General features: G+C 43.6%; 3 protein-coding genes and 1 pseudogene across 3 annotated transcripts; 1 reads left to right on the forward strand and 3 right to left on the reverse strand.

Annotated features, from left to right (window-relative positions):
* Positions 1-786: 786 nt before the first annotated feature.
* LOC136492964 (uncharacterized) lies at positions 787-5,739 on the reverse strand. The gene is made up of 7 exons (XM_066488986.1): positions 5,699-5,739; positions 4,586-4,763; positions 4,395-4,496; positions 3,081-4,149; positions 2,461-2,984; positions 1,549-2,307; positions 787-1,422 (listed from the first exon to the last, which is right to left on the reverse strand). Exons 2-7 carry the CDS (start codon positions 4,754-4,756, stop codon positions 787-789), a joined length of 3,261 nt encoding a protein of 1,086 aa, XP_066345083.1. The 5' UTR covers positions 4,757-4,763; positions 5,699-5,739.
* Positions 5,740-10,146: 4,407 nt separating this feature from the next.
* Positions 10,147-12,652, reverse strand: LOC136491856 (abscisic stress-ripening protein 3-like). The gene is made up of 3 exons (XM_066488074.1): positions 12,515-12,652; positions 10,588-10,764; positions 10,147-10,479 (listed from the first exon to the last, which is right to left on the reverse strand). The coding sequence occupies exons 1-3, from the start codon at positions 12,650-12,652 to the stop codon at positions 10,327-10,329; spliced, it is 468 nt and encodes a 155-aa protein (XP_066344171.1). The 3' UTR covers positions 10,147-10,326.
* On the reverse strand, positions 12,608-16,022 carry LOC136491857 (uncharacterized). Its single transcript, XM_066488075.1, has 4 exons — positions 15,872-16,022; positions 13,317-13,386; positions 13,155-13,213; positions 12,608-12,856 (listed from the first exon to the last, which is right to left on the reverse strand). The coding sequence occupies exons 1-4, from the start codon at positions 16,020-16,022 to the stop codon at positions 12,708-12,710; spliced, it is 429 nt and encodes a 142-aa protein (XP_066344172.1). The 3' UTR covers positions 12,608-12,707.
* A 6,425-nt stretch (positions 16,023-22,447) lies between these two features.
* On the forward strand, positions 22,448-23,308 carry LOC136490660 (glycine-rich cell wall structural protein 2-like; annotated as a pseudogene).
* The last annotated feature ends 2,212 nt before the right edge of the window (positions 23,309-25,520 follow it).

Genomic DNA, 25,520 nt, shown 5'->3' on the forward strand with positions numbered 1-25,520 from the left:
CTTTTCAATTTGAGACAATCTAGGGTCCCGAAAACTAGTTTGTAGGCGTCGAAATTTAAAAATCACAAATTTGAACCGTCCAAACTTTCTCAAATGGAAAGTTGACCAAAACAACAATTGTAGATCTTTTTGAGTTTAACAAACTTGGTATTCAAAACTTTTCAATTTGAAGTCATTTAGAGTTCATAATACTAGAGTCAAAGTGTTGTTTTTTTATTTGACCAAATTTGACTTGGTCAAACTTGCTCAAATGAGACACTAAATGACCTCAGATGAAAAAACTCTGAATACCAAGTTTGATCATCTCAGAAAGATCTACAATTGTTACATAGCTCATTTTCCCATTTGAGAAATTTTTATCAAACACTAGTCACAACTTCTTGAATCTCATATATACTTTCTAAAACTATGTCACACACTTGTGAAATTTGAACTACATTTTGTTCAAGCTTTCTCAAATGAAAAAATGGCCTATATAAGGATTGTATATATTGATGAGCTTAACAAACTCGGTATTCAAAACTTTTCAATTTGAGACAATCTAGGGTCCCGAAAACTAGTTTGTAGGCGTCGAAATTTAAAAATCACAAATTTGAACCGTCCAAACTTTCTCAAATGGAAAGTTGACCAAAACAACAATTGTAGATCTTTTTGAGTTTAACAAACTTGGTATTCAAAACTTTTCAATTTGAAGTCATTTAGAGTTCATAATACTAGAGTCAAAGTCATAACATATTACATAATATCCGTCTCTAAAACATAATATATTAAACATGCATCGTTGTATCATGCGGGCACAACAGTGAATTTCTTCTTGACGTATGACCCTTGGTTATGATCTTGTCGTAACCATGGAGTGTCTTCATCATTTAACATGATGCTTGGATCTTTCTTCACTATGAAGGGTGGAATTCGGACATTTCTTTCGTAATCTTCTGACATGTCTGACTTGTCTTCAATTCCCACTATATTTATTTTCCCAGAAAGAATTATGTGGCGCTTTGGCTCATTGATCATTGAGTTGATGTCTTCGTTTTTTCCTCTCTTTGATTTTGTAGACATGTCTTTCACATAGAACACCTGACTCACATCGGCAGCAAGGACGAATGGTTCCTCTTTGTACCCAATATTGTTGAGGTCCACTGTTGTCATTCCATACTCTTTGTCGACTGTTACCCCTCCTCCGGTCAGCTTCACCCATTGGCACCGGAACAAAGGGACTTTAAAATTAGGTGCGTAGTCTAGTTCCCATATCTCTTCTATGCGGCCATAATATGTTTGTATATTCCCATTTGGATCTGTTCCATCTATGCGAACACCACTATTTTGATTGGTGCTCCTTTTATCTTGGGCAACTGTGTAAAATGTATTCCCATTTATCTCGTACCCTTGGTACGTGAGGATATGCCACGATGGCTGCCTAGCCAACAAATACAGTTGCTCATCAATATTGTCATCGCCTTGACATTCTTTTCGCAACCAACCACTGAAACTTTCCATGTGCTGACGCCTAATCCAAGCTTCAGTCTTCCCTGAAAATTTGGATCGTAAGAACTCCTTATGTATCTCGATGTACGGATGCACCAATGACGAGTTCTGAAGAACTGTGTAGTGTGCTTTATTGAAATAATCGTCTTCCATGCCGATATATGTTTTCTTCCCTAAAGTTCCTTTACCACTGAGTCGCCCCTCGTGTCGTGATTCGGGAACACCAATCGGGGCAAGGTCAGGAATAAAGTCAACACAGAACTCAATGACCTCCTCTGTTCCATAGCCCTGGGCGATGCTTCCTTCAGGCTTAGAACGGACTTTCACATATTTCTTCAAGACTCCCATAAACCTCTCGAAGGGGAACATGTTATGTAAGAACACAGGTCCAAGAATACTAATCTCCTTCACCAAATGAACTAGGATGTGTGTCATGATATTAAAGAAGGATGGAGGGAACACCAACTCAAAGCTGACAAGACATTGAACCACATCATTCTGTAGAGTAGCTAGTTCCACTGGATTGATTGCCTTCTGAGAAATTGCATTGAGGAATGCACATAGCTTCACGGTGGCTAGACGTACATGTGGAGGTAGAATTCCTCTTAAAGCAACTGGAAGCAATTGCGTCATAAGCACGTGGCAGTCATGGGACTTTAAGTTTAGGAATTTCTTATCTGGCACATTTATTATACCCTTTATATTGGAGGAGAATCCCGATGGGACCTTGATGCTGCTTAGACATTCGAACATGTTGTCCCTCTCTTCTTTGCTAAGCGTGTAGCTAGCAGGACTTAAGTAATGACGTCCATCATCTGTCTTCTCTGGATGAAGATTGTCTCGTTCTTTCATGCCCTGCAAGTCCTGGCGTGCTTCAAGTGAATCCTTTGGCTTCCCGTACACACCCATGAATCCTAACAGGTTCACACAAAGATTCTTTGTTAGGTGCATCACGTCGATTGCGTGGCGGACCTCTAGGACTTGCCAATAGGGTAGCTCCCAAAAGATGGACTTCTTCTTCCACATGGGTGCGTGTCCCTTAGCATCTTTGGGAACAGATTCACTGCCTTGTCCCTTTCCAAATACTACTTTCACATCCTTGACCATTGCGAGTACATCTTCCCCGGTTCGGTTATAAGGCTTCTTCCGATGGTCTGGCTTACCTTTAAAATGCTTCCCTTTCTTTCTTACTTGGTGATTCAACGGAAGGAATCGACGATGGCCAAGGTACACGACCTTTCGACATCTTTTCAAATATATACTGTCAAGGTCATCAAAACAATGTGTGCATGCATTATATCCTTTGTTTGTCTGACCTGAAAGATTACTTAAAGCAGGCCAATCATTGATTGTTACGAACAACATTGCTCGTAGGTCAAAGTGTTCTTGTTTGTACTCATCCCAGACACGTACACCTGGTTTGTTCCATAAAACTAGAAGTTCTTCAACTAATGGCTTCAGATAGACATCAATATCGTTGCCAGGTTGCCTCGGACCTTGGATGAGGATCGGCATCATAATGAACTTCCGCTTCATACATAACCATGGAGGAAGGTTGTAGATACATAGAGTAACTGGCCAAGTGCTATGACTAGTGCTCTGCTCTCCAAAAGGATTCATACCATCTGTACTTAAGGCGAACCTTAAGTTTCTAGCCTCATTTGCAAACTCTGGAAATTCCCTGTCTATCGCTCTCCACTGGGACCCATCAGCTGGGTGTCTCAGCATATTGTCTACCTTACGGTCTTCTTTATACCACCGCAACAACTTTGCATGGTCTTTATTTCTGAACAAACGTTTTAAGCGTGGTATTATAGGAGCATACCACATAACCTTGGCAGGGATTTTCTTTCTAGGACGTTGTTCACCCTCGACGTCACCAGGATCATCGCGCCTGATCTTATACCGCGATGCTTTACATACCGGGCATTCATCCAAATTCTCGTATTCATTGCCATGGTAGAGGATGCAGTCATTAGGACATGCATGTATCTTCTGGATTTTTAATCCCAATGGGCAGACAACCTTTTTTGCTTCGTACGTAGTGGTGGGCAATTCATTTGGCTTCGGAAGCATCTTCTTTATGAGGTTCAATAAATTCCCAAATGCCTTGTCGGATATACCATTCTTTGCCTTCCATTGTAGCAATTCCAGTGTTGTACCCAGCTTTTTTTGCCCCTCTTCGGCCGTCGGGTATAGCAACTTCCTATGATCCTCAAGCATGCGCTCGAACTTAACTTTCTCTTTTTCACTTTCCCATTCTTGTTGTGCATCACGAATGGCATCGCCAAGAGCATCACCGAGATCATCTTCTACCGCTACCTCTTCTTCATCTCCCCCCATTGTAGTATCATCAAAGGCACCATACTGAGCAATAATGTCATCAATGTCTAAATCTTCTCCTTCACCTTCTTCCATCATGACCCCGCTTTCTCCATGCTTAGTCCAACATATATAGTTTGACATGAAACCTGACTTAAGCAAATGTGAATGAAGACTCATTGAGCTTGAATATTCCTTTAAATTCTTACATAGGGCACATGGACAGCACATGAAACCATCCCGCTTATTTGCCTCGGCCACACCTAAGAAATAGTGCAAGCCCTCAATAAAGTCTTGGGAGCGGCGATCGGCATTGTACATCCAATGGCGTGACATAATCTGTATTACACGACAAATTATGAAAACCTTGAACATAATTTAGTATTTTATTACACAACATAAATGACACACACACGGTTGATTAATTAACTAAGTCTGGCTACAACGTAAGCAATCCCAACTATCACTAAACAAACTAAAACTACAATGCACTTCAGTAACATAATTATTTCGTGATCGTACGCAACTAAAACAGACAAATCATTCTTCTGTTGAATATCAATAAGCTTCTCCTGCTGGCTCACTGCCTCATCAGCAGCAGCCGCTACCTCAAGCGCACCCAAATTCTGCACGTATGTAGCATAATCTTCCTCCCAGTACCAACCATCGCATCCATTGCCCTCCCACTGTAATTAAAGCCAAAAAATATTTAGTCAAAAATATTCAAGAAAAGCAGGTCAATTAGCCATAAAGATAAAATGCGTAAGAAACTCACATCGCGATCCGGGCACTTGTAGAAAACACGGCCCTTGTTGGGTCCCTGTCTCTTGACTCGGTACTCCATCACAATCTTCTGCTTACACTTGCCGCAGATAATGAGAGGGAGTTCTGGCCTCAGTCGTTTCGCAACCGAACAAGAGGCCGATGATCCGGTACCAGTTGTCATCTACTTTCTATACTTATTTTTGCAAACTAGTGTAAATTTCATATTTTCTAAAATGATATATTTAAACAAAACTAGTACGGATTTCACATGTTTCAATAAATAACCACCCGTACTAGTTGACCTTGCTTACGTGATCATCTCGGCCAGCATTTCTCCACCGGACGGCACCGTACTTGGCCAAGGAAGAGCTCCGATTCTACGAGAAAGGGAACACGGTCTTCCACGACCGTTGCAGCTCTCCCTCGTAGCATCAAAGTTCCTCCTTGACGTCCGTTACCGCTCGGCAGAGAACATGTTGGCCGAGCTGAACACGGTCCGCAAGTTCAACTAGTACGGATTTTCTATAATTTTCTAACTATTTACTAAGTTTTTCATTTCATGGAAAATTTAATTCTAAAAAAAGGCATGATTTCTAAGTAGTTCATTTCATGGAAAAAATAATTCTAAGTGACCTGCTCGATATCGGCGAGCTCGCGGACGTTTAGGTTGCCGAGGATAGTAACATTTGTAGATGACATTTGTAGGTCTGAAGTTATCAAATATCCATCAAATTATAGCTCAAAAACATGTTTCAATAAATAACCATCCGTACTAGTTGACCTTGCTTACGTGATCAACTCGGCGAGCATTTCTCCACCGGACGGCACCGTACTAGGCCAAGGAAGAGCTCCGATTCTACGAGAAAGGGAACACGGTCTTCCACGACCGTTGCCGCTCTCCCTCGTAGAATCAAAGCTCCTCCTTGACGTCCGTTACCGCTCGGCAGAGAACATGCTCGCCGACTTGAACACGGTCCGCAAGTTCAACTAGTACGGATTTTCTACAATTTTCTAAGTTTACATATAAAATCATAATAAAGTCCAACATATAAAGTTACACATGCATCTACATCGCAAAATGAGATAAGCTACTGATAAAACATAAGAGGATTAAGTTTGTTACCTCCAAAATCGAAGAGCAACACCAATGGAGGGGGAGAGAGCAAGAACAACAGCAAGCTGAAAAACAGAGGCAGTGAGTTTGAATGGAATGGCTCGGGCTCGGGGAGGAAGAAATGAGCTGAATTATAGGCCGGGATTATTAGTCCCGGTTAGGGGTCCAAACCGGGACTAAAGATTAATCTTTATTCCCGGGGCATCACCCAAACCGGGACTAAAAGCTTTAGTCCCGGCTGGTATTACCAGCCGGGACTAAAGGTTTACCTTTAGTCCCGGTTGGTAATACCAGCCGGGACTAAAGGCCCCTGCCCCGCGGACGACCGTTGGGCAGGGACCTTTAGTCCCGGTTGGTATTACCAACCGGGACTAAAGGGTCCTTTAGTCCCGGGGGCAAAAAATGCCGAGGCTAATGCCAAATTGGGACATCGTTCTAAAGTCTGTTCTCTAGTAGTGTGCCTGTTCCTTGCCACCATACATAGGGCTAGAAATTTGGTCATCCAAGAGATCTCCAAGAAAGCTTGATATGAAAATAAAAAATTATAAACTTTGACCATCAGATAGTCAAAATATTGTAAACCATGTTGTTTTGGCAATTGGAATCACCGTGTTAATTCTTATCCAGACAACAATTTTAGTTCATCTTTTAAGTCTTTCTCTCGTATATTCATTTGGAAGTTAAATTTTTTTCTAAAAATCAAGATTGTCCTGTGTGGTATCTCTAGCAAGGGGTAATTTTAACAAAGGACAATCTTACTGAGAGGAATTGGAAAGGCAATCAAAAGTGTTATTTCTCTAACTATTACAAAACCATTAAACATCTTTAGGATAATATGCAATGGATGTGGTTTTGGGCACCACTGTAGCTTGATGATGATACAAAGGAGTCTTTCCAGTTAGCGAGCAGGAAATTAGAGACCACTACGCTGGACCTATTCGCCTCTCACGGATGGGAATTTAATAATAGACCCTTTCATGCATAATTTTGTTATTTTATGTTCCCTTTATTTATCAGCAATATCATTGGAACTATGTAATATCAAAAACATTATGTGCGGAATTTCACAGGAATCATACATAAATTTCATATAAATCAGTTTAATTTCACAAAAAAATACATGATCCAAAAAAATCTGGCAACAATGCAAAAGGGGCCTTAACCTGAGATCTCGAGAGATGCTACCTAGCACGAGCACCTTCCCCAATGCAGGTCCCTTCTCCCATGGTGCGAGCACCATCCTGGCGTGGCTCCCTCTTCCCGTGCGTCCCTTCTTCCAATGTTTCTACCTCCACCTCGGCTCCTATCCTATCTTGGCGTGGCTCCCCCCCCCCCCCCCGCCCCCCCCCCCCAACACCCACACCCACACACACACACATTCCTCCACCATCGGCTCCCTCCACCACAGGCCTACTTCCCCGTCCTGGCAAGGCTTCCCACGCCAGTGGTGGCGCCGCACACCACTATGTGCCCGCCTCTCGTAGTCACCTACATTGGTACCCCAAGCTCCAACGTAAATTATAGATTTTATTTTTTAAAATTGTTATCAATGTATTTACCAATATACATGTGGTTTTTGAGTGGATTTGTTTTATTAAGTTGATAGTAAATTGGTATTTAGGATTCATTTGATTTCAACTAATAGTCAATTTGTATATAGGATTCGTTTGATCCTTTTGATTGCCAATTTGTATGCAATGGGTGGAGGTAGCAAGGCTAGTGGTGGTGGTGGCAACAGAGGAGAGAATTGATCCTTTCCTATGTTTCGTGTTCATATATGAACTTAATGTTGTGGCGAACTATGTGATGTGATGAACGATGTCATTTAAACTTAAACTAATGTGTTTCAATTTGTGGATTTTAGTATTACTCCCTCTATTCCAAATTGTAAGCTATTCTGGCTTTTCTATGCACATAACTTTTACTATGTATCTAGGCACAATGTATATCTAGATATATAGCAAAAGTTATATATATAGAAAAGCCAGAACTTACAATTTGGAATAAAGGCCAGGAGTAGTTATTTGTATAAACTAGTAACATTATTTGTATAAACAGAGATGATGAGAAAATAAAGAAAATGGAAAATATATATGTGCCCTGATTTGAACACTATTATTGGTGGAGTTCGCGGTCCAGAAAACAGGGCCTTAAAAGTAGAGGAAGCCTTGAAATCAACATGTAAATCCTTGTACGTAATAAGGGCATTGAAATGGCAGACATTCATGGTGGGAATATTGTGTTACTTTGAAATAACCTATGAAAGGTCATCAAGCTAAGTATGTAAAAGAGCAACTTCAACCAAGCTCTTCCCCCACCCCCAAATTCCCTCAAATTGCCAGCCCTTACTACTTAGCACACTCCAACCGATTTCCTAAATCTTTCTTACTTTACTGTATATTATCATGGACCTTGCTCATAGACCCCATTTGTCAACTTTGTGGGAAGAGAGAAAGGAGTTGTAGGGACAGGATGAGGGGTTCCTACATTTGGGGTTCAGGAGAGAGGAACGAGAGCCTCACATCCATCGGGGGGTGAATAGGAGTTCGGTTGGTGAGCTTTTTCATGTGTTTGAACTATCAAAATAGGATGAGGGCTCAAATAAGGTCTTGGTTGGAGTTGCTCTAAACAGAATGTAGAAAAACTCCATGATTTTTCCACTTAAACTGTGCAACCCAAGTAACACCATGATGTTGTCCTTGGTATTTAATTTCAAGATGGGCATAAAGCTAATCTTAGTGGGAAGTTTGATGACACAGTTACCAAGAATGCCAAGTCAACTTTTGTGTCAGTAACTGTGACAGCGGATTTCATACAGATGAAACTCTCTCTATCTCTTTCTTCACAATTAACCTGCCAAGTCTAAGACTGGGAATGGGCCTTCTAAATCCAAGGGCCAAATGGAGCCCCAATACGGCCTCTTTTTAAGGATTGTCTATGGGCTATGTATTGAAAAGAGCTGATTCGGATTGGATTCTATAACAAAAGGGTTGAACATTACACTTGGTCCAAGACATCAAATTTGCTGATGTGTCATAATATTAATGGAAATGCTCTAACCTAAGCATCCGATGCTCTTGAAAATATCGGACGGACTCCAGGCTCATGTGGCCCACGGACAACCACTCGTTCCCTAATTAATTTTTATCCACTTATTTTTCAGCCTCCACCGACACCGCCTCCTGCTCTACCTCTTCTTCAAACCCCTCTCATCCTCACCAGGCGAATAGCACAACGAGCTCAGCCATCCCCATCCTCCTCTCACATTCACCGGGCACAAGTCGCTGTTATGTTGTTTCTGTCACCTGATGGGATTGCTTCGGCTGCGGGCGATGGCGGCGGCAGCTATCTGAATGTCACGCCTACAACTATGGTTCTGCCCGCCCGCAATAACCACACGTCGCCGCCATGCGATGTGTCTGCCATGCCACCCTCGATGGGGCAGCCAGACCGCCCGAACGATTCAGAGGCGTTCTCGAACATCGTGATGGGCTACATCAACCGCATGCTCATGGTCGAGGACATTGACGATAGGTCCGAGCACTACCTGGAGCACACCGCGCTGCTCGCTGTGCTGCTGACGACCTCCTCTCTCTCTCTCATCTAGACGGACTACACCCGAGCGCTGCTTCCTGGCTACTGCAGTTCCCCATCAGATATGCCATGGCCACCGGTGATGCCGTGTTTCAAGTGTTTTAGATGTATGTTTAAAGTGTTTCATCAGGATGTTGTGTGTGTTGCAATGGCTATATATGCATGTTGCAAGCTATGTTTCATGTTGCAAGCATATATTTCAAGTGTTGTTTTAAGTGTTTCATCTGGATGTTGCAGAAGTATATCTGGATGTTGCATAACATGCATGTTGCAATTAAGCGAATGTTTCAAGTGTTTCAGGTGTTTCATACGTATGTTGCAAGTGTTTCATCTGGATATTGCAAAAATAGATCTAGATGTTGTATATGTTTACAATGGCTTTCAAGTATTTTTAGGTGTTTTTACAAGTGGTTTAGACGTATGTTGCAAGTGTTTCAGCTGTTTCGGACATATGTTGCAAGTGTTTCATCTAGATATTGCAAAAGTAGATCTGGTGTTACATATGTTGCAATGGGACCCACCTGCCCCAGCCGCCTGCTGTAGCTGCTGGAGCACCACCGAGCGGGTGCAGATAGTCCCCGCGTGCGGTCTTGGGCGCGAGAAATGGGGTGTAGGCGCTGCCGTCCTTCCGAACGTTCGGACGCTAGCAATCCCCTTGTATTAGATGCAAATGAAACTCAAATAAAACCACTAATTTGTCCTAAAAGTCCCATATGAAAAGTGAACGGAGTTACTATGATCAGTGCGTGGTTTAGTTAAAGACAAATCAAATCAGGGCGGATTTCTTAAATCTGTTTATAAACACACGTAAATTCACATTATTCGAGTATAGATCAGAACATCTCTCGATACATAAATAATAATTAAAAAGGATATATGCACACACACCAAGGCTTGATTTGTACTTGATACAAGAACGCCGAAGATCAAGAGTTCCTACGTGCAAATATCGGTAGCCCAAATCAAGACCTGCACACACACGAGTTGAAAGAGAACAAATCAAGCAGCAGCCGCGACGAGTTGTGGCTCGGGCAGTCGATCGATCAGTTGTGGCCGTGCTTCTTGGCGTCCTTCTTCTCGTGGTGCTCGTGGAAGGCGAACCCAGCGGAGCCCACGGCGGCGACGGCGGCCACCTCCTCCTTGATCCAGTGGCCGTGCTCGTTCTCCGGGTCCTTCTTGGCCTCGTGCTTCTCATGCTGCAGTCACATGCACAGGAACGCATCGATGCATACCAGATCAAGAGCTGAATCATATATGCATCGATCAGGCGATCGATCAAAGAAGTTGGATCTTGTTCTCATCACCAGGGCATATGCGCCGGCGGCAATGGCGCCGAGCTCGCCGAGCTGCTCCATGTGCTTGTGGTGCTTCTCCTTCTTCTCGTAGTCCACCTCGCCGGAGCTCTCCTCATCCTTGCGGTGGTGGAACAGGTGGTGATGTGCTTCTCCTCGGCCATGACACGTCAAAGAAAGATCAGATGTCTCTCGGTGAACTTCTCAAGGGAGATGGAGATGACTTCTTTGGATGAAGAAACCGTGGTGCCTAATGGACAGCATTTTATAGGGGTGGAGCGGATTCTGCAATGCACAACTGACCCTGCCAACTGTTCATTCTTCGGCCAGTCGGAGGGCATTTTAGGTACTTGCTACTGTTCGTGTGAGTGTGAATTATTGGGTTGCAAACTTGCAACATTTGAAGGAAGACTTTTAGTTTATTAAATCAATAAATCCCGGCGTTATAATGAGCGCAACATCATCTAACCACACTTTTAGGAGTCACTAGAGGCGAAAAAAAGGAGAAGGCCTGAGAGTTCAGACTTGCGTTTCAAATTAATTTTAACTTGTACATAAAAGCATAAAAGTTTTCAGCGATATTGGTTGGAGCTTTCAGCGAATTTTAAACTAAAAAGTTTCAGGAAACCTGTGCTTGAAAGTTTTTCGATGTTATGAGGAATCTTCATGACTTCAAGTAATTGGTTCCACGAGTTGTAATTAAGTTTTTTCTCTCACTTTTTTCTAATATTTTAATTTGATTCCATTGTTGACCATATATAGTTAAATTAACCTAGCTAGCTAATTGTTGTACGAATCATTTAATATTCTTCGTTCTATGTTTAAAATTATAGTTCACTTTACTTTTGTTTTAAGTAAAAATTAAATAAATTTATAAAAAAATTATCAATATATGAAATATCAAAATAGTTTGATTATGTAATTCACAAAATATGATCTTGATAGCTAGTGGATTTATTTAAGGTTATACATATTAATATATTTTATATTAAAATTGGTCAAGATTAAGAAAGATTGAGAACAAATAAAAGTATAATCTGGAACCAATTAATATAATAGTTTTTTTTATTTTACAGACCAAACGAATGTAGTAGTTGCGAGAGAGAAATAAAATACTTGACGAGTAAGAGTAAGAGAGTGTTACTGTTAGTAGCCTATGCCCTGCACAGGATAGCGACATGCATGTAGATAGGGTTGGAATTCACTTGGCCTGGGTTAACCGTGTTAACTTCCACGGAAACTTTAATAAGTAGTTGGACAAGCAAGAACGCGTTAACGATGGATCGATCGATCTTGTGCTGGGATTCAAAAGCTTGTCCGTGACCGCGGAGAAAATCGCGTTGCCGAGACCATCCAGAAGATGAGAGGTGAAAGCTACCACTACTGGAATCTCGATTTTTTCTGACGGTGCGAAAACCCACGGAAAAATTCGAATACCGTCAGAAAAATATTTTTCTGACGGTGTACCCTCAGAAAAATACCCACAGAAATATAATGACAGAAAAATCCAATTTTTCTGTGGGTTCACCGTCAGAAACAATTTTTCTGTGGGTCTCGCACGCACAGAAAAATTGTGTTCGCCCAGATTAAAACTAATTTTTCTGTGTGTTAATCCACACAGAAAAAAGAAATAAACGCACAGAAAAACTCATGTTTTTTTCTGTCGGTCTAGGTGAACTCACAGAAAAATTCATTTCGCCCAGATTAAAAAAAATAATAGATAGCATACATATAAAGATCCAAATGTTCAACACATTCATTAATGACATCCGGGCTACATAGAGATAATGTTTAAATGATCCGGCATCAATACATTCAAAAGCATTACCATCTCATCTCAAAGTTCAAGTCTCAGTCAAGATGAGTAAAGTACCAGCATGCATCATTGAGTCATATTATACCTAAAACTAAAGCTAACAGATTAGAGCCTATCAAGGGCCTCGAGGTAATTCTGCTTGAAGATGTCAAAAAAGATCTTCATGGAGTAGCGGTTGTCCTCCAGCATGGTGAAGCCGCTGAGGTACCTCTCCACCTCGTCCCACTCGCCGCCCTGCACGAGGTCCTCGAAGTGCTTCATGTTGAAGTAGAAGCCCGACTCCTGCTCCAGCCTGCACGGGCAACCGCAAAAAGCATCAGAAATCCCAGCTCACCCAGCAAAGAAAGGCTCCAAAAACCCCATTCATGATCATGGCGAGTACTCCCTTGTGCATCGTCTCCTTGAACTTCTCATCGAGGAACTGCAGGATGAGGAAAACCAGCTCCCTGCTAAGAGACGACATGCCTGCAAAATAGAAGGATTAGATGCTATGGCATATCATCATCTAACAGAAAATGATGCAAATCAAGCAATGAAATTCTTGAACTTCTAACATTTGGGGTGAACCATAAAAAATAACATGTATATATATATATGATACAAGGCAGCCATATTATAATCATCTGATAAAAAATGATGCAAATCAAGCAATGGAATTCTCGAACTTTCAACATCTGGGGTGAACCATAAAAATGACATGTATATATATGATACAAGGCAGCCATATTATTGTGCTACAATTGACTAGAAGATGAGTTTGTACAGTGAGATGCATGGCTGTTGTTGGCATGGTGAAGCAGTTCATGCCTGTTATTTTTCCAGCTACAATGAAAGCTCAGTGTTAATCTCATCAGCAGGAGCAATTGAACTTTTCGACAACACATAATGTCATAAAAGTCGGAGTACAAAATCAAACTTCACTTACCAGGTGGACCTTGTTGTCCACAAGCAAACAATATTTTCACTGCCGGTACGTATATTCAAGAAACATGAAGCTGGAATCAAATCAATTACGAGAAGCATGCAGATGTATCAGTGAATTGGTAGTTGGGTTAATGAGATTTTTCATGTAACTCTAGTGATTAAAGCTATGGATCAGAGCTTATTGATGAGAAACCATGAGAGTTACAACTAGCCTGAACACATTAACATCAAAGCACATTACACCATTGATTATTACTGCAAATAGTGACAAAAACTCTGCCTACTAATCAAAAGAAACTCTCCATTATTCATGTGATGCTACAACTTGTCTTCTGAATTGTTGTAAAATACAATTGCTGTAGTAAACAGCACTGTTAAGCCCTGAATCATATACACAAACAAGCTGTCAAACATAGATGTTTATAGATATACTGCATATATTATTGGTACCATATATTATTAGTAGCATAACAAAAGTGACTAGAGTTGTCTCACGAGTGACGACAGCGACATGTACATGATTCAAAATATCTCGGTTTCAACTGCCAGGCCGTCGGAAACAATGAAACGAACTGGAAGGATCATAGAAGGACGTATTGGATTTGGATTCGATGGCTCTAGGCACAAAATAAACTCTCAGAAACAGTCGACCCAGAAAATATATGGAGATAGGGTGCCAAATCTGGTAACAAGGACCAGAAGGAAAGCAGATGGATGGGGTGCCAAATCTGGTAACTGGAGCAGCCAAAGAAACAATCCTGGGAGACCCCAAGGAGACCAGATGAGAGGGGTCCACCTCCACCAAGACAACGGTTTGAACTAACAATAGAGGAGAAGAACATTCTTCTAGAAGTTGAACCCATAATATTCCGTGTGAGAAGTTGAGTAATCTTGAGTGGTTTGTCACATGAATGCAATAACAGAAAGCTAACATGGTAGAATGGGCAAGTTTTCTTATATGAGAAAGATGTCTAAAAAAATATGTAGACCAAAATAATAATAAGACAGTGCAAAGGAACAGATCAGTTATATACTAGCACAGATCAGTTATATACTAGAATGGTGATCAAATGATGTAGTATTCAACACATTGGCCTCAGATATCAGTTGCTCCTCGGTTGACCTTGAGCTTGGAGCATAAGAAACAAACAGAGTAAGAAACAAAGTTCCAGTACCTCAACACAAGCTCAAGGTCATCAGTTCTTGGCATGCTTAATATGATATCATCATTGGCAAAGTAAGTGAGGCCTCAGCCAAGCAGTTGCCATCATATTTACTACAAGGCATTGAGATAAAGCAACTGTCAATGGGAGGAGCAGCCAAGCACTTACAAACGGAAGAAGACAAAAGTTCCAGCCAAAATTTCACAGAAGAAATACCACAAGACAGTGACCATCTCCAGAAATTTACCCATTATCAAGAGCAAAAGAACTCAAGAAATGGCTCAGATTTACCCATTATCAGCCTTACAACTGCAACTTAATTTCAGCTGGAGCTTAATTTAATTCTCTCTAATGGGAATTGAACTGGCCACAGAACTGGTTGCTTGTACTGGTACAAGCCATCCTAGTTAAGCAGCAAACAAAACAAAATATCCCAAGTACCAGCTCATAAGGTGCTAAAGTGCAGAAGTTCTCTAATGGAAACTTGATTCATCACAGCCACTCAAGAGTAGTACAAAACAAAAAAAGTCACAAGGCATAGTTAGGGATGCAAGATATTCAAGATACTGTTTTCATAGCATCTCCAAGCTGCAGGATGAACCCCCAATTTCAGTCCCCTAAAGCTGAAATATTTTTGAATGTGTCAATCTGTAGAAGCAATTCAATATGTAGTAACATACATGAGGTGCTATACTAGTCAGCGCTTTCACAAAAATATCCAAATTATTGCTAAGAAATAAGACATTGTTTCAATCTGTAGACAGAGTAACTGCTAATGCATGGTCTGAATTTTTAGACGCAAGCAACATATACGCAACTGTATTTTCAATTCTACTACGAACCACATATCAATCTCACTAGATCTCTTTTTAATTTAATTCTAACACAACCAGACATGACATAGAAATATTAACTTTTTACTAAATATACAAATGTTCACTTAAATCATTTGGGTCATCTCATATTGGCAAATTCCTTGAATGCCTAGTATGTCTAGCTGGGTTCACCAATACCATCTTTGTTGACTACAATCACATAGTGTGCTCTATCTGTTGCCTACAGATTGTTGACTACAAAAATAATTTAATATTGCACCTAGTAGGCACTTAAAATAGAGAAGACAAAACAGCATGAACATCAACTAAGAGCAAAAATAAAGTGCACAGAGTAATCTTACATGTCACTTTCATCTTCCTTAAGCATAACAGAGTAATCTTACATGTATTGCTCTGGTAAAAAAATCAGTACTAGTTATATTAACAAAATTCAATCCACGTCCTACGGCATACACATGTGATTAGATCAGATCTGTTCTGAATACACATAACCAAATAGCTTAAATTAGGGTTCGTTCTCAAATTTGCACAAAAGGGAAGAGAAGGAACATGCATACCTGGCTTGTGTTGTGGGTGCTTGTCGTTGGCAAAGGGCTCACCTCGGCCACTGGAAGGAGGCTGCACTCGGAGCTGCAAGTGACCTGATGTGGTTGCGCTTGGAGCTGCAGATCTGGACGTCGGGCTGAGAAGGGGCTCTAGATCCACCATGCTTGGGAGGGCCCGCACGCCGTGAGGGTTGTGCTCGGGAGGATAAGAGGCCGCCGCCACGCCCCGCCGCCGGCCGGATCCAGGAGAGGGAGGGCCAGATCCGGCCGGGTGAAGAAGGGGGAGGGGAGGGGCACCCGCCGGGGAAGAAGGGGGAGGGAAGGGGCGCCGGCGGGGGAGAAGGAGGGGGAGGGCGCAGATCGGCTCGGTCGGCGGCGGATCCAGCCGCCTAGGGGCGTGCCCGCCATGGATTTGGCCGGATCCGGGGGTGAAGGAGAGGGGCCGCGCCCGCCGCGTCGATGAAGAGGGAGAGGGAGGAGAGGGAGTGGCGGCGCTGCTCGGGGAGGGGAGGGGCGCGGCGCTGCTCGGGGAGGGGCGGGGCGCGGCGCTGAGTCGCAGAGGGAGGGGCGCGCTGAAAGGAGAGAGTGAGGGAGGGGGCGCGGTCTAGTGCGTTGGGGGCGCGGCGGCCGGCGGGTTAGGGTTAGGATTTTTTTTTCTGTGCGTGTACATATTTTTTCTGTGTGTTTTTAAAGAACCGACAGAATAAATTATATTTTTCTGTGGGTGTTTATTTTTTCCGTGTGTGTATTGTCACGCACAGAAAAATTATGCGATTTTTCTGTGGGTTTTAGTATTTTTCTGTCGGGATATTTTGGAACCGACAGAAAAATCGTAATTTTTCTGTGCGTACCGAAAATAACGCACAGAAAAATTTATCACCCACAGAAAAATGCGAGATTCCAGTAGTGTACGTACTGACCATTATTAGCTTTCATATATATAGTACTCTATAGTCTCTCCATTTTAAATTATAAAACGTTTTGACATTTTTAAGTATATAGTTTTATATGTACTTAGATATATATTATGTCTAGATACACAGTAGAAGCAATGTATCTGAATTGACATCCCCCGGACTCAGCATTGGATAGGAAAAAAGAAAGAAAGATAGTAATAGTACGTCTAATCTAACGACATAATTTCTTGCGTGCTCATGCGATTAGTCAATGCAAGAGCAGGCACTTTAATCGGAATCAACAAGTGGCCGGCGGTGGCTGTTGAGATGGCGCCGGTCTAAATGCTCCTGCACCGGTTGGCGGTTGCCTTCGCTGCCGCCGCGCGCACGCCTCATCAGCCGGACGGCGACGACATGCATGTGCTGCTTCGCACGGAGACGCCCGGACCTTGGCTTGGGTGGAAATTTTGCCAGCGTCCTTAGGGGGTAAGGTAAGGTAAGGATAATGCCTTGGCCACCGTGATGCAAATGAAGAAAGCCGGCCGGAGAGGGCGCGAGGGAGGAGACGAGACGAACGACGACGTGCCAACTTGCCGAGCGGCCTCGCAATCGATCGTTCTCGTTCAGGTTCACGTTCCCGTTCCCGCGAGGCCGTTCCGTTGGTTCGTGCCAGATCATCGTCCAGGCAAAGCTCGGCGGCCACTTGCAAACTTGGAATATGGGGGGAGGTCACGCACTGCCGCGGGATTATTTGCCTTTGCATAATTGCATTGACCACGGAAGGCGTTCGCACGTTCCCAGCTGCCGCGTCCTCCGCTATAATCCGTTGTCGGAGGCTGCCATTGGTCACTGAGATTTGGAAATCGTCCGGTAACGTGTCGGGTTGGGCCGCCATGCGACGACCAGGAAAAGTGTTTCGGGCTGGCCCGTGGCCCATCGTTCGTACACCACGTTGCAATTTTTTTTCTTTTTGTAAATTATTACTTTTTTTTGCAAAAAAGAATCGTTCTAAAAAATTCTAGAATTATACTCCCATCGCCAATTTGATATTGCCAAGTGAACCAGCGGAATTTCTCATGCCACCTATTTGAATGTGGAATTTTCCTTTTCAAGAGCGTACCTTAAAAGTATGAACTCAGATGAAAATACTCCTTCATATCTATCCCAAAATAACTAATATTTTAAATTTCTTTTAAGTAAAACAATTTTGAGTTTGACTACATTTATACTAAAAGGTATCAGTCTTTATGCTAACATGTAAGTATTATTGAAATTATCACAAATTACACAGGGACTTCGGACGATAGACCCAACAGGAGGTGGAGGATAAGGTAAATCCACAGCAGAGCACCAACAAACGGTTGGTAGTGGGCTAGGCGGCAAGCACGGTAGATGCGGCAGCGAGCTTGGGGCAGGCTAGGTATCGAGCTATGCCTGTGGGCTGGATTTATTTTTTCCTAATTTAGCCTGCCTTTTTTATATCTCTAATTAATTTACAGAGACTAAGGGGTGGATCTATCGGGGTGGGGGGGGTGCTCAAACCCTCTCTACCGCTTTCGCAACAATGGAGCTCGATAGATATGGAAGATATAAAGATGGGGTTTTAGAGGTTGAAGATGACTTGAGCCTCTTCTTCTATAAATTACAACACAGACAGAGACGCACGCAGCCAATGCTTCTAAAGATTGGTTTTGCCTACCACTGATAACTTGTTTTGTAGTATCGATTCTGAAATTTCTTTTTGTTGGACAATATTTTGCAACAAATGAAATCTCTATCTCTATCTCTACAACTAAAACATTCATAACTATTCCGTCCACATGTGCGACACCAAAGCCGCTCTATGCGATCAGATCAGAAAGACAACGCGCACTCGCTCTATGCGATCAGCTCAATCCCCATAATAGCCGCAGCAAATCAGGAAGGCAAAAATCAATTTCCTAGACTAAAAAGAGTAAAAGATGGACATTTTTTGGTGCCACAATCACCGCTTTGGGTCGTCGGCCTACCCCTGCGATCCTCACCTGCTTTCATCGCACTTCCCCCGTGCGATATAAAAGGAAACCGCCATCCACGTCGCTCCCCCGCGATTCATCCGCCACCAACCGCGTCGCTCCCCCCGTGATTCCTCCGTGAGAAAAGGAATCGCCATCCAGCTCGCGCCCCGAGATTCGACCGCAGACAGACAATTGCTCTCCACGCATGGCTGTCGTCGTCCTAGTCGCCGCCCCGTCGTCGCCGTCACCCGCCAAGATCTTGCGCCGTCATCACCGTCGTGGGCGGTCCTTGCCATCATCGCCCTCGCCTTTGACGTCCTCCATCTTCCTCACCAGCCGATCCATCCACTGTCGGTGCTGCTCCGTGTCGTCTAGAGGACGTGCGGTTCTGATCCTGCCGGCTGCCTCTACTATGTGCATGCCGCTTGCACGTGCTGCTCTAGCCCCAAGACGGGAGGGCCGGCCGCCGAAGAACCCTGCCCCCGACCAGCCGTTGGGCAGCCCTGGTCTCCCCGCTAGCGGCGGTCGAGGCGGAGGTGATTGGGGACTATGAGCGCGAGTGGGCTGCGAGGATCTAGGAGAACATGGAGCAGATGTAGGAACTCGGCATCCTTGACCTTGCGCAGACCCTCAGCTACTCCGTCGCTGCCTCGGGTCACGGTACTGGCAGCGTGCGGTGGCCCCAGAAGCCCGTGGAGCTGGGGTCCGCTAGCAGGGCCAGGGTGAGGTCCGCGTCGCCAGTGCCCTTACGGAGGTCGCTCAGGTATTACTTTCTCTGATCTGGGTTACCAGCCTCCATGGAGGCATGGACTCCTTCCTTTGGCCGTAGGAATTTTCTACTTGCTTTAGAAGCCGCCCAGAGAGCTGTACGAACAAGTTGTTGAATATTTGAGTTCTTAGCCCTTACTGATAATAGCACCTAGGCAAAGGAAGTAGGGCTATTCCTTGATTTTTTTCCATCTCTTTCTGTTGTATAGCAACACATGCCGATGACAAGCCTTTCGTTATAAGCAGCTTCAGGGTTCATGTAAATGGGGAGCCAGCCGCATGCTCGCATTGCATTTGTATACAACACACTGATGAAGAAGCATGAGACACAAAGTAGCCAAGTAGAACCATCCGAGCGGGATCTCCATGAAGGTAAGTCGACTTCATTTGTGGAAACCTCAGCACTAACAATCTATTCGATAAAATATGTGTGATATGCTTGTCCTGAGCTGCTACAATTAATCAAGTACTTCTGTATTCATTTGCATTGTTCAATTAGAAACTATATGGATTTCATACATAAATAATTTCTGGGAAAAGTTGCAGTTTATATTCATTGTGCTTCAGATTATTTGTGACCAAATGGTGTCTAGAAAATAGAATATATTCATATTGTCCCTTCGATGTTCTGCAACAAAGTAACGACTTAACCAATTTTTGTTATGTTTCTTGCCACGGCCAACAGCTTCCAGTTCATCAAAAAACTGAGCTCCCTTTCTCTTAGTTGGGATTGGGGTTTGGTGCTCGCTCAACAATCTTATTTTGACAGCTACCTAGCTACCTATTTCAACAAATAATATTAACTCAGGAAGCATCTGCAACCAAATTCCAGCATATTGCATTGTTGCAACTGAGCATTCATTCAATCCATTTGCAGAATTCTAAATAAGTGAGCCTTGTGTCTTGAGGATGTTTGTTTCTTTAGTGATGAAAAATCAATAAAAAGGTATTCAGGTGTATTTTTGCTCACTAGACTTTTGATAGTACATTGATAGGTTTCTGTTTGTGTTTTGAAGGCAGTGGTTAGCACAGCCGAGTTTCTCGAGCGCAATAGCGCAAGCCTTGGTGAGCCCGCTGCTCTTGCTTCATTTTACCTTGTTCACCTTCTCTCAGTCCTTCCCATTTGGATTATTCATTTACTGTAGTCTGTTAATATGCGTTATGAATCAGGCTCTAATTACGAAATAGTCACGCCAATGTCTTGTTTGGTTCGACAACGGTTGTGCCTACGGTTATCACTATTGGTACTAGAAATCTACGCTTTAAGTACTTATTACTTTGGTATTTGAAGGGCAAAGGTTGTTCTTTGGTTCAGTATAAGGGCAAAGTGTACTTTCTAATGCACCAACTGTATAAAAATAGGAGTACTTACAAGTATGCTCTATAAGAGATAGTGTGTACACTCAAATGTCATAGTAAAAATACATATGTGCACTATACTCTAAAAAAGGAAGGTGGAATCCATCCTTTTCAAACTGTATATGACTATTGTTCAAAAATTCATGATATTAACAGCTGAGATGTGACTGTTGTGGTACGTGCATGACAAAAATTACTTGGGATTTACAATAAAGGATCCCTAAAAACATATCAAGAAGCCACAAACATTATTATTCAACAGTGCGAGTTTCTGAAGGTGGTTAAGAAGTTAGGTTTCTCTGATTTGCTCGTCAGTGCATTGAGTCAAGAAATAGCTAGCCATTGTTATGATTTTTTTTTGTTTATAGGCTTACAATCTAGCCATTGTTGTTTTGATATTTGTTTGTGGCTTATCCCTGTTTTGAAAGTGTGTGACAATACTCAGATGGTGATTATGGTTCTTTGTTTGAGTCTAGTTAAATTGGAACTCAATTCTGATTTCATTTGTGCTGATACATGTATTCCTAAGCAAACCAATTTGGGTGAATATATACATAGGCTTTCCTTCCACCCTGTGCATGTTCTAACACTATTGGCTCATGTATTTCTTCTGTTTTCTTTTAGGTTGTTGAGCTCCAGCGAAAGCGACACCTTGAGAAAATGGCATGATCAGCATATAAGGTTGGGGCCAAATCATTTGCAAATGAACAGTATGGTTAGATCAGGTATGGCATGCAGCTTGCTTACCCTTTTTTCTTGATAACCAAAATCTTATGGTCTCTGCATTTAGGAAACACAGAAAAACTAAAAATCTATCAAAGTATTATTGAAAATAGCAATTCTACGATCAATTGGCATTGAACTCTATTTTAGACTTTAGTGTGTCTGAGTCAGCATATTCTCACTTGTAATCTATTTTAGGTTTGTAAATTATGTCGAAAAGGTACAACAATCTATATTGAAAGTGACATGCGTGATTGTGTCTGTTAGCAGACTTGTGGCATTCAATATAAAGGATCAAGTTTTTTTAATGCTTGGACAATTCTGTTCATAAACGGCATAATTTGGCACTCAGTTCAAGGCAAATGGGATAGCTTTCGAAAGATGAGATTGCTGGGTTAGGACAACTGTTCAAAGCAGTGGATGCTAAAAATAGAGTTGCAATTACTTTTGGTGATCTTAGAGGAAGTTATAGGAGACGCTTGTACTGAATTTGGAGGATAGAAAAAATGGAGAATTCTGTATTTGGCATCGAAACAAATCACTCTTTCGTATTTGGCACTAGAAATTTAAACTTCCTTATCTAGCATCAACTTGAAAATTCCTTCCGTATATGGCACTTCCGTCCATTTTGACCATCCAACCGTTTGTCAACTTCGTTGACCATGTCAGTTTTTTTTAATAAGTACCAAAATAGCCCTCTTAATTTGGTCGCACACACCTGCTCGGTCCCTTCTTCCCCGTCAGGTCTTCTCTTCCTGTGAAAAAAAAAAACAAAACCGAAGCCGGAGGAGATGAGGATGTACTGAAACGGATGAACGTGACTAGCTAAGAAGCGTACGTGAACGATGGCTGACGAGTACGGCCGCAGCGGCTACGGCAGGTCCGGCGCCGGCGCCGACTACGACAGCGGCTACAACAGCAAGTCCAGAACTGATGACTACGGCCGTGGAGAAGGTGGGTACAACAAGTCCGGCGGCGACGACTACGGCCGCAGCGGTGGCGATGGGTATGACAGGTCCGGCGGCGACGAGTACGTCCGTGGCACCGGGGGCGGTGGCAACAACAAGTCCGGCAAGGACGACTACGACGGTGGGTACAACAAATCGGGCACCAACGACGACGAATACGGCCGCTGTGGCACCGGCGGCGGGTACAACAGCAAATCCGGCGACGACGCGTACACCGGCGGCGGGTACAACAGCAAGTCCTCTGGCGACGACGCGTACACCGGCGGTGGCGGCGGGTACAACAGCAAGTCCGGTGGCGCGGACGACGGCGAGTACGGTTCCTCCCGGGACGACTCGGAGAAGTACCGGAAGGAAGAGAAAGACCACAAGCACAAGGAGCACCTCGGCAAGATGGGCGCCTTCGCCCTGGTAACTAACGTCCATGCATGCATTTCCTTACACGCACGAATTAACTGACGCCATGCTTTGTGACTGCTGTCACGTTCATATTGACATTTGACAAACTTGTGTCCATGCATGCGTTGGTGCAGTACGAGAGGCACGAGGCGAAGAAGGACCCGGAGCACGCGCAGCGGCACAAGATCGAGGAGGGCGTAGCGGCGGTGGCGGCCCTGGGCGGCGGCGGCTTCGAGTTCCACGAGCACCACGACAAGAAGGAGGCCAAGGACGCGCGCGGCGGAGGACGCCGAGGAGGAGGCGGAGTCCGGCCGTGGCGAGAAGCACCACTTCTTCGGCTGATCGAGCTGCTGCTGTTCGATCTCCCTTCGTGCTGCACTGCTGCTCCCAGAAGCAGCATATGCATGCAGCGCGCGGGCGAATAAAGAAAGCCGGGGGGTTTCGAGAGTACGGCTCAGTGTGTCCATCTATGTAAAATTATGATGATGTGCTGGTATTAGTTACGTTGATGATGTGTCTGCAGTGCTGTCGGCTGTGTGGGGGAGTACGTAGTGTGTGTTCCGTGGTGTGTCTCTGCATGTGCATTTGCCTAATAAAGTATATTTTTTACTCCTAGTCCTATGTGTATATATTATATGTACGTGTGTTTCACTTGAAATGTGTTAAAATTTCTTCTCCCGAATATAACATTTATTCTTGCGTGTAAGTTTTTGAAACAAACAACCGTACATTATTCTTAGGTGTGAGCATTCACCATGTTCGCTTGTTGGTTTCAGCCAGCCCTAAACCAGCCAGTCAACAGTGTTTTTCTCTCACAATAAATCCAGCACTGATCAGCCAAAACTAGTCTAGAAACCAACCAGCGAACAGACCGATTGTATAAAGCGGATGTCTTCGAGGGGGAAAAAAATTGGTGCGCGATGGGCGCACCGAGGCACGCGTGTGCCCCCCTGCCCGATTAACGCCGCGTGGTTCTAGACTCCATCTCATGGTATCTGTGAACGATTCAGATCGGCACATGGCCCGGCTCACATCGTAATCCTACTCCGATGCCGTTCGTTGTCCGTACCCGTGCTTGTGCTGCCTACGACCTGCCAGATCCACGTGGCGTCCATCCGCGCGTCGCTGCGGCCGTCGCGCACCCAATTTCTTTCACTTCGAGGAAGCTTCTATGGACAAAAAAAAATCTTCTAATTTTCTATTAGAGGAAATATATAAAAAATCGATATATGCACGATGTTTGTTTGTTCCAGTAATTTTTTTCCTTTGAAGTCTTCTCTCGCTAATGAACATCGAGCTTTCTCCCTAAGCACCCAAACGCATTGTGAGAAAACTCACGGCAATCCATCCAAAGTCCAAAAGCCGCATCCAAATACACACGCGGCCCATCCGTGGATCACGAAGGCTCACGTACGTTTTTTTTATTAGGTTCGTGCCTCTGTGTTGCTTCGGGACAGCTAAACTTTTGTACTAAAAACATAAAGATCGCACGATAAAATAAAAATACTGTGAAATTCAATACATTAAAGTGATATTTAATCAAAAAGCAAAGTTCATGAAATTAACATAGTCACGGAGAGCGCGACGTCACAGGTTCACCAACTCTACTATATATATCTTTCCGTGCGTCACAACGGCGACAAATAATGCCCTGATTATTTGAGCATGAACATGTTGTATTGTTAAAAAAACGATAATGTGAGCAGTGATGTTCGGAATATCAATATTACAAATTAAATTTTGTGCATGGCTAAAATTCTTAGTGATGGTTTGCAATCATCAAGGTATGCATTTATAGTTTTGTACATTTGTGCACACGCACTAAAAAGTTCATATCACCATAACAAGATTAATTGATTCCTTAACTTTTTAGAACTAACCATCTCTTAGAACGCTTCAACCAAAAAATGCTTAGTGACAGACTTACAACCACCGTGTGTCAAACAAGAAAAATATCTTACGTTACCACTTTCATTATATCACTATTTTTCTAGAGAGAATTATTTATTTGACACCGAAACAAATCAGTGTTTCGTATTTGGCACTTGAAAATTTGAACTTTCTTATCTGGCATCAAGTTGAAATTTCCTTTCGTAAATGGCACTGCCGTACATTTAGGACCATAACGGTGTCAAGTGACTGATAAAAAGACATAAATAGTATGGACGATATTGCCGGAGCTCTTGCGCAGCCCCGTGCCATTGCCCCGGCGACCCGACGCATAGACCCCGTACCAACGTCCCCGCATCGCTGCCCTACCGACTGAAGGAGGCAGGACGATGGCGTGTCGCTACCCCCACGGAGCGCCTAGCTCGCTTTGCCGCAACCTCGCTAGTGCCGCGCGCTGGTCATCGCGGTCTCCGCGTGCCGCTCGCCGCTATCCGCGTGAGCTCTGCCGGCACCACAGCGCCTCACCATGCACCGGCGCCGCTGTCGTGGCCCCACACGCGAGCTCCCAGCTCGCTGCCGCACACGAGGTCCACTCGTGCTGTTCCCGTGCGAGGTCTTCCCGCACCGCCGCAGCCTCGCCGTGAGCCGGCTCCGCCACTCGCCA

This window comes from Miscanthus floridulus, chromosome 11 (genome assembly GCF_019320115.1).
Source record: "Miscanthus floridulus cultivar M001 chromosome 11, ASM1932011v1, whole genome shotgun sequence".
Classification (NCBI taxonomy): domain Eukaryota; kingdom Viridiplantae; phylum Streptophyta; class Magnoliopsida; order Poales; family Poaceae; genus Miscanthus; species Miscanthus floridulus.